The sequence below is a fragment of the Carassius carassius genome, chromosome 37 (assembly GCF_963082965.1).
Source record: "Carassius carassius chromosome 37, fCarCar2.1, whole genome shotgun sequence".
In the NCBI taxonomy this organism is placed as follows: Eukaryota; Metazoa; Chordata; class Actinopteri; order Cypriniformes; family Cyprinidae; genus Carassius; species Carassius carassius.
The window spans coordinates 24727329-24737618 of record NC_081791.1 but is presented as its reverse complement, the minus strand read 5'-3'; the positions used below and the strand labels follow the sequence as shown (position 1 = coordinate 24737618).

General features: G+C 34.7%; 1 protein-coding gene across 1 annotated transcript; it reads left to right on the top strand.

Moving 5' to 3' along the window:
- The first annotated feature begins 1005 nt into the window (after positions 1-1005).
- Positions 1006-9261, top strand: elovl4b (ELOVL fatty acid elongase 4b). Its single transcript, XM_059528350.1, has 7 exons — positions 1006-1240; positions 3584-3674; positions 3764-3951; positions 5188-5268; positions 6039-6210; positions 7207-7334; positions 7934-9261. Exons 2-7 carry the CDS (start codon positions 3608-3610, stop codon positions 8198-8200), a joined length of 903 nt encoding a protein of 300 aa, XP_059384333.1. The 5' UTR covers positions 1006-1240; positions 3584-3607; the 3' UTR covers positions 8201-9261.
- Positions 9262-10290: the final 1029 nt, after the last annotated feature.

Genomic DNA, 10290 nt, shown 5'->3' with positions numbered 1-10290 from the left:
CAATTACATTTATAAAAATGTAATACAGGATAATATTTCTATCAAAGAAATTGCATTAAAATTATATTTTATAACAATAAAATGACTACATGCCTATATAAAATATTATGCAGAACTAAATACAATAATAATATTATATTTTATCATATTATAATTATTAGGTATGAAAATATTAAATATAGAAATTGGTTATACAAATTGAGTACAGAATAATATAATGTAATGATTAAACCGTGTATTTTCTAAAACATTGCACTACATTGATGTTGAAAAATATTTATTCAAAACAATAATTAGATAATATATTATAGCTTAATATAATGATTAAATAAAGTAAATAATAATATATAAAACCTGGATGAAACATGTATTTTATATATAAAGAAAAAATTATGTTAAAAAGTTGTATAAAATAATACCTAAATAATATAATAATATCATTATTATAAGATATTACGTTTTTAAATACGAAAACAATTATGTTTAAATAACTGATACAAATAATATAACAATTATGTGAATAAAATATGTTATTTATTAAAATATTCCATTAAACGTTACACTATAATGATGTTGAAAAAATATGTAGGATATCCGTGAATAATAATAATAATAATAATAATAATAATTTGAATTATATATATATATATATATATATATATATATATATATATATATATATATATATATATATATATATATATATATATATATATGTGTGTGTGTGTGTGTGTGTGTGTGTGTGTGTGTGTGTGTGTGTACTGAATAGGCTAAAAAAAATATATATAATGATCAAACAAAAATATGTAGTCAATTTAAACCTTGTGTCTATTATAAATATTTTTGCTGCGTCCCTAACAGATCAACTTTATGTTAAGATAAGTGTGCTGCTCATGCTTCTGTTGACACCCGCCGTATAAGATTTGCGCTTTAACGCCTAAACAAAGGAATTATCCGAGCGCACCGGCACGAGCCCCCACATGGAGCGAGTCGACTGCGCATGCTCAGTGCCGGACAGCCCGGTCTCCAGTCAGTGTCAGACACTCTGATCAGATGCGTTTGCCTCATATGCTCCAGTCCCGTTAGATACATTCAGTTTGACTTCGCGTAGTTATTGCCAAACCCGCGGGGTTGATGTGTTTAAACGCACACTGTAGATTTAAATCCAGACAATTATTTACTCGCTTATTTTACCTGGGCTGCACAGCACCTGATGTCGGCATAGACACGCGCTCGCAAGGTAAGACTGTGTGTCAAGGATGCATTTTTTCTGCATCGGTACCAGATTTCAGTCTATTTGGCTTGGAAATGTGCATGCATTTCAATGCAAATGACAGTTTACTGCAAACTGTCAGATCCAGTTAAATCGCTTTATTGGAGATTAGTCATGTTCCCTAACGGAACCATTCAGTAGCACTTGTTGAAAGCCTGTAAGTTTGTCTGCAGGTTTTAAAATAAAGGGTTTAGAGTTTGATATAATAGGCGAATATTTGAGAGATGCACAATTAGCTTTTTACTAGTTCTTTAGTAAACCATCTTGTACTAATGCTTTTAAAGAACCCAGAACCCAACGTACTGATATGAGGAAGCTGTAAAGAAACATTCATCTCAAAACTCACTGTTATGGTTGGTTTTACCTCATAGAAAAAATATATTATTTATTAAAATGATCATAATCAACAGTAGAGCATTATCTATGCTATTCAAATAGTTGCATCTCAGCCAGATACTGTCCTATCCTAACAAACCATGCATCAATGTAAAGCTTATTTATTCAGCTTTCAGATGATGTATAAATCTTAATCTTGAAAAATTGACACTTATGACTGTTTTTGGTACAGATGGACAGTTGCAACTTGATTTTCTTAGGAGTTTCTGGGAAAGTTTTAGGCCTCAGTAGCTTGTAGTTGGGGCATCTGGTGGTGATAACCTTCATGGCGATCATCCCTCTGAGTGCTGCGGCCTCAGATGTGGGTCGATGGGCATTCGTACTTACACTTTAAGCTCGTAGATCAAAAGGAATTAAAGCCTGACTGACAAATGCTGGTGAAACCTGCTGACACACGCGCACAGAGGCTTTTGTCTTCAGCGGGGATGCACAGGAACTTTGCACTGCATGTCGACATGTTTATTCGAACCGCTACATCTCTTCTATTTTATAATGCAGAATCATTTATGCCATCCTTGCATGTTAAGTAGCCTCAAAACATAGTTGCAGACTTGATCTAAACTACAAATTGTCTGACTGGCATTGCATTAGATACAAAATATCAAACTAAGAGGTATTGAGAGGTATAAAGCACGTACTACTAGTAACAAAGTAGTTTGTTAGGGTTTAAATTCTTAAACAACTCACAATCTTAGAAAAAAGAAACAAAAGCTGTCACAGAGTCAGTATCTTTTTGAAAGGAACAAATATGGACATTCTTAGTACATATATGCACCTATTAGGATTAAAAAATCTATTGAACATTTCCAATGTTACTGTCCAGAAAGAACAATACACAATAGTGAGGCAGGTTGTCACACTATATGGGGTACAAACGGCCATTAAACAGCCAATTATAGACTTTTTAGCTGTGAAACAAGTAGGAAATGCAAAAACGTGAAAATACTAAACCAACGTTTTGGTCAACAGAAATTGCGATTAATAAATTGTATAAAGAAAACAACAACAACAACGACAACATTAAACACTTGACAGCTTGCCTCAATATAAATGTGATGACCTGAACCAACCTGAAAAACACTCTTGTCCTCAGAACAGTTCAATCTTCAGTTCAAATATGCCTTCATTAGATAGCTAACTCTTATCTGAATGCATTTTAGTGCATTTTTATTATGTACAATTGTTAGATTTAACAAAATTATGATGTTGGAATTTTTACTCAAAAGCTTATCGTTTTTGAGATTATGACATTGTTACAACCATGAAAATGAAGACATGAGTATTCTGTGACTGTGCTTGTAAGCATACTTTGCTTCATTTATTTGAATATTTTCTTCCGCAAAGCTTAGTTTAACCTGATGTAACCCCAAGTATTTTTAAGCAAAGATTATTCTTTATGTTTCACTTGTGAATTGGACAATTTTGCTTGTGTGTTAAAATTGGGACCGTATACAGCTATCCTGTTTTCCTTCCGTTTGTCTCAGTGACCAACGATAGGGCAGCTAAATACTGCACGGGTGTCAGCAGGGCTGATTATGTAATGAGACTGGTGGACTGTGACTTATATTAATTCTGCTTATCTGGCGCTTAGGTGTGGAATGTGGTTTAGTTGCTGATTTAAAATAGTGACACTCAGTAACACGTACACGTCTGTCACTATATTCTTGGGTGTGCCTTTTGGTGCAATAAATCTGGAAAAAAACACAGGATCAATTTTTAGCGTGCTGTTACCTACATCCTACATTTAAGCTCAGTTATTGTTTAACAGTATCTTATTATAGCAGATTTATATGGCACATGAGTAATGATGTAATGAATAATTGTATTGTCAGACGGACTTTTCTAAAGGAATTGTCTTCATACTGTGCAAGGACAAGACTTTAAAATGCATCTATTCTGTTTGCTCCTTCACAGGATTATCATCTTAGAACTAGAGCCATGGAGACAGTCATTCACTTTATGAATGACTCTGTAGAGTTTTATAAATGGAGCCTTACCATAGCAGGTGAGAATCTTTTTACATATGTATTTTTAAGAAAATGAAACTAGCTAAATATTCAGATTCGAATTGAGTTTTGTGCGTTTAAATCTCAGATAAGCGTGTGGAGGAATGGCCGATGATGTCATCTCCGCTCCCCACACTGGGGATCAGTGTTCTATACCTGCTCTTCCTGTGGGTCGGACCCCTTTACATGCAGAACCGGGAGCCTTTTCAGCTCAGAAAAACCCTCATTGTGTACAACTTCAGCATGGTGCTGCTTAACTTCTACATCTGCAAAGAGGTCTGCTGATCTCCCGCTGAATCCATTTGAATCTAGTAGGACCAGTCATGTTTATAGAGGCCTCACAAGCATAGTTGCATGGAACCAGAAAATAGTACTGGTATGACAGGATTCTTTCTAAATACAGTTGCACTACAATATGTTTGGTAAATTCCACATTATACATAAGTTTTTCCAACTTTACACTATGAAGACTGAAATCACAATGCTCTTATGTGTTTGTGTTCCTTGCTTAAATATATAAGCTTGTTCTCCTGTATACAGATATTTAAACAGCCTTTAAACAGTCAGACAAATATACTCACAATAGCAAATGTATCATATCATAATTTTTTTTTTTATTCAGTTATCTTCCTTTTGCTATTGGCAAATTGTTGTTTGCATATATTTATGTGCAAAAGCAGAAATCTAACTAAAGGTAGTGTAGTTAATTTTTTAAAACAAGACATATTTGAAAATTAAATATGTACACAGTATCTATATCTATCTATCTATCTATCTATCTATCTATCTATCTATCTATCTATCTATCTATCTATCTATATATATATATATATATATATATATATATATATATATATATATAATTAGCAAATATTAAAAAATAAAAATATGTATTTGTTAAAAAAAATTATAATATACTGGTCAATAAATAATATATATAAAAAAAATACTTTGCTTGAACTATATAGTATATATATATCATTTACAAAAAATATAATAATTTTTTGATACAAAAAAAAGGTTCATGCAAAGTATTTTGTTATTTTATATTAAATGCTGTTCAAAATCTTACATAATCTAAAATAATAATAATAAACTGCAGGACTTCCCACATATGCAACAATCCTGCCTGATATTCATATTATACACTATCATTTTAGCATTACCATGCTTTTAAAGTGCTCACTGTAAAAAATATCAATAGTAAAATAGCAGTGATTTCAGCCCAACATGTGCAAGACTGTACCACAGACAGGTCACAGACGTTTGCCACAACATCACTGGTTCAATAAAAAAGTGACACAATTTACTTCTTACACAGGCAGTATGTTGCTTGTTTTGCAAGTACAACTTTTACATGCACAAGCAAAATGCTATGAAGGGACGCAGAACTCTGCAGATTATGTTTTCCCAAAGCATAAGGAATAAACTGTGGCAAATTAACCTTTTGTCACCATTAACCTTTCTATGGGGACAAAATAATAATAATGAATAATGTGTTTTTGCCTCTAGCTGCTTCTGGGCTCCAGAGCGGCTGGATACAGCTACCTCTGCCAGCCTGTGAACTACTCCAATGATGTGAATGAAGTCAGGGTAAGAGATACACTGTCTTCCCTTAAATATGTTTACTTAATTGAAGACATACCATGTTATTGATTTCATATGAAGTGAATTATACACAGACTAACCCAATCAAATACTCCAGATTGAAGCCCTGATCTTGTTGACTAGTAGCACCTCAGAGGGTACAGTTGTGGGGAAAAGGGAGAAAGTTGAGTAGAGCTCTGTGAGAGCGAGGCTTAACTGTAATCAGGAGACTGGAATGCAGAAGGCCTGGATTCGCTTTCACTGACATTGGTTAGAGTTCCCTCATGCTGTTGTCTTGGCATGGATCGTCACCCTCATTAGCAAGCTTGGTTTCCCTGGTTACGCGAGGACAGAGATGAGGTCAGGAGTCTCCCCACCTGTAGGCCACGCCTCCATTCTTATGGCTCTTGTTACCAGTACTTAAACTGCAAATGAATTGCAATGAATAATTTTATACCTATATCCAAAGTGACTTCAGCAAAGCTTAGGTTGTATGTCTTGATCAAGGCTTCAATGGTTATTTGACAGAACATAAAATGATAGAACAAACAGTAGATCGAAAGACAGACAGTTGGATGGATGGATGGATGGATGGAAAGAAATAAAGAAAACATAAATTGACAACAAATGATATAATTATAGATCTAATGACAGATAGATAGATAGATAGATAGATAGATAGATAGATAGATAGATAGATAGATAGATAGATAGATAGATAGATAGATAGATAGATAGAAATGCGTATCGTCACTGATACCGGGGTGTTTTTGCAGATAGCGTCAGCACTATGGTGGTACTACATCTCTAAGGGGGTGGAGTTTCTGGACACAGTGTTCTTCATCATGAGGAAGAAGTTTAATCAGGTCAGCTTCCTGCACGTCTATCACCACTGCACAATGTTCATCCTGTGGTGGATCGGCATCAAGTGGGTTCCTGGCGGACAGTGTGAGTACACACACACACACACACACACAACACACACACACACACACAACACACACAACACACACACACACACACACACACACACACACATCCATTGATTTAGAAGACCTAAATATTCTAAAATAACTACATTACTGCTATTGTTGTCAAATTAAGCCACTTGTGATTATTATAGGCTAGGCCAAAGCCTGAAGTCCTAATGCTAACCTAAGACTAAGCCTATATTAAGCCAAAATATATTGTAGAACTGAACAAAGATATTACAAAGTCCCTTTATGAACGATTTATCAATAGGACATAATTTTTTTGTGTTTTTCATGCTTTTATCTGAAGCTACTTAAAGGCTAGTTCACCAAAAAAAATTGAAATTCTGTCATCATTTGAAGGTGGGTTTCTGGTCCCTTGACTTCCAGAGTATGTCTTTCCATACTGTGGAAGTCAATGGGGACCAACAACGGTTTGGTTACCAACTTTTTTCAAAATATCTTCTTTTGTGTTTAACAGAAGAAAGAAACTCATACAGGTTTGGAACAAATTAAGGGTGAGTAAATGATGACAGTTTTCGTGTTTGAGTGAACTATCCCATTTATTTGCAATCGAAGTAAACATTTTATGAGTTCATGCATTTCTCATTTTGCTCATGTGTTGCATTAACACCAGTGTGAGGAAAATAAGTCAAGTCAAATTAAATAAGTCCAAATTATGGTGGATCATCTGAATTGATAAAGGTTGAGAACCAGTCAAGAACTTCTCCACTTTATAATTGTTGTGCATTTTGTGTCATGAACAAGAAAAGACCCAAAAACAGAAGAAGGATGAGGAGATTTGAGGAAAGGTTACAGATATTCAAAAGGTTAATCTTGTGTCTCAACAAATGTTGGTGACACATCCAGAAGATTTCATATTCAGTGCTTGATCTTTAATAGTGCTCAATATTTTGTTGGAACAACATATTTTTGATGTTATATCCAACTAAATCTCGTTCCCTCTTCACAGCTTTCTTTGGCGCTACGATTAATTCAGGCATTCACGTTCTGATGTACGGATACTATGGCTTGGCAGCGTTTGGACCGAAGATCCAGAAGTACCTGTGGTGGAAGAAATACCTCACTATTATTCAGATGGTACAAAAACACTCCTCACCCCTATTAAAGTGGTGTATGCAAAATTATCATCTACCAAACTGATATGGATTACTTATTACTTCACTTAGCTCAAGGTACACAATTCTATAGAAGCCTGTTTTCGTCATGAAAAAGAAAAATAGGTTAACTTCACCTTTTCTCTCACAATGAAATTGTGCAGTTGTGTGAGTTTATATCTCCCAATTTGTTTGTTTTTTGCAATTCTGCTTTTTTATTTTAAATAAAATACACTCATTCAAAAATCTAATTCATAAAAAAATCATTCATTCTCTGAGTCTATGAATGTACAATCAATCTGGTGTATTTTTCTCAAAAGTCCACTATTCACAGTGCATCCAGTTACAGTTCATCAATAAATTGATTTAAAACAGTGTCTTGGCCAAATAATTTAGCAAATAAATTACAATCGGTTGAATACAGTGAATCATTGTTTCAGTGAATCACTATTGAGGTCAAACAGCATCAGTCAAACAGAACACTTGGTATACTTTTGTGACATCTTTAAATTCTTTTAGACTACTTTTAAGCATTCAAAGAGGCTGTGGATTTCTGTTTCAAAGCGATTTGCTTGTGTTTAGATCCAGTTCCACGTCACCATTGGCCACGCCGCTCATTCTCTCTACACGGGCTGCCCATTCCCGGCCTGGATGCAGTGGGCTCTGATTGGCTACGCTGTCACATTCATCATCCTGTTTGCCAATTTCTACTACCAGACCTACCGCCGCCAGCCACGCCTCAAGACGGCCAAAACTGCTGTGAACGGCATCTCCAATGGCACCAGCAAGACATCGGAGGTCACAGAAAACGGAAAGAAACAGAAGAAAGGAAAAGGAAAGCATGATTGAAAAGAAACAAGACAGGAAGAGGAAAAACACTGGGTCTCACTGGCTTCAAAAATAGCCAGGTCTCAACTGCTACAGACTGTTTGGTAATTAATAGCAAACTACTCTGAGAAGTTTTGTTATCATTTGGTGGGAATAGTCCGTTTTTCTTCACAAAATCACATGCTTTATCACAAAAACAGAAAGCTAATTATCTTGAATGTTTTTATTTAGTATAAGCAGCAGATGAAAGATTCTTACATAAATGGTTTGGCTGGATGCTTCACGTGTCCTTCCTCTGGTCTCGATGATGGCCAGCTTTCCTGAAAGACTGAGCCCTTAAACAAATGATAATGAGAAAGAGTCATTATGCAATTCTGAATCACTTCCATAAAACATGAGGATAATCCCACTTTCTAGTTTTTTTTATAGCTATCATGATTGTCCGTTTGAATCTTCGGTTGTATTGAAACAGTGGTGTTTAAGGGCTCAGGTGAATGTTATTAAAATGGCAACACAGTTCTACCAAAGAAAATCACCGTACATTTGGTGGGTTTATATTCTTGCATTAGATCATTTCATTATTTGAATTTAATTTCCTGTTGAAAACAAGTTCCTGAGATTTGCATGCAGTAATGTCAGTGTCATGGCTATATACTCAGGTAGTTTCAAATGTTTTTGTTCCACATGTAAAATTGGACACATATACTGCATACAAACGCACACTTGAGTCCTTAATGTCTGTTCAGGTATGTGTACTCCTATTGCTTTGTGCATGTAGCTTTTAGTATGATTTTGCAAGTTATATTACATTACAGTCATACTTATTTTGCTTTTTGTTCCCTTTTATGAAAAAAAGTTTCCTGTGTTAATACAATCCCATGATTGGAAAAAAGGGAAGACAAAAGATATTTGAAAACCGCAATATATTTTCTGTATGACAATCTTAAATTCACACAGGAAGCTGTGTTTGTGATCTGTAAATTGTGTACAACAGATTCTTACAAATGTCAACGTTCCTCTTATTGTAAACCAATATATCAGTTTATACAGAACTGAATGAAATAAACAGGATGTCAACCTCATTTTATGTCTTCCCTCACTCTTTCATGTGTGAATTTGCTAATTAGTTATAAAATGTCTCTCTCTCCATCTCTTTTATTTTGCTTTGTTAATTCAAGCATTACTGGAAGCATGTTTATGCCATAGAATAAAACAACTGAAAAAAGAATTTCAAGACAACTCAGAATTCAGACTTTTTTTCACAATTCATAAACTTCAAAAGGATTTTTTTTTTTTTTTGCAATTCCAAGTTCATCGCACAGTTCTAACTTTTCCCCTGAATTCTGAAATCTTTTTTTATTCCATAGAGGAAATGGGCTTTTATTCTGTTACAGTAGTTCATAATCAGCAAATCAGAATCATTCCAATGAGCTGGAGTATTTTGAAGAAACAGGTGACAAAACCACATTGTATGCTCATGATCAACAGATGTTATTGTGAGTTGGTGTGGATGCTGATATAGTTATTGTTCTTTGGTCTTTAAACTTAAAAATCTGGCTACAGACCTTAGCTCATCTCTTGCAAGCATCCATGACATAGTTCATAATTGACTTTAAAATGAGAGGGGGATGACAGTCTTATGTCTGACCGCTTATTTAAGCAGATCACAGACCTTCTGCCTCCATCTCTCTCCTTCCTGGACCTTTAATTAAGTGTAGTCCGTCCGCAGTGGAGCTCCCAGGCCAAAGCTTTGAGGGGTTGGGCAGACAGATCTGGACTAATCAGGCTGTAAATTGGCTTTAGCTGTAAAAGAGCTTATATCCACGTCAGAGTTTGTAGCGCTATTCAGGTCACAGTGGGGGAAACCTACACTGGTATCAAACTAAAACTATTAAATAGACCAGATGGATACAATAAATATGACTTTACACATGACAGTAGCAATATCCACAGTAACCGAGAAATGTTCTATATAGTATGCCAGATAAGAAAATAAATGTCCATTATGCAGGAAAAAAAAGAAGTAAATGCTGCTCTAAATAGAGAAAATATACTTAATGTTTTGGGGAATTTTATATTTGACTAATATTTTTAAATAAAAAAGTAGCTCT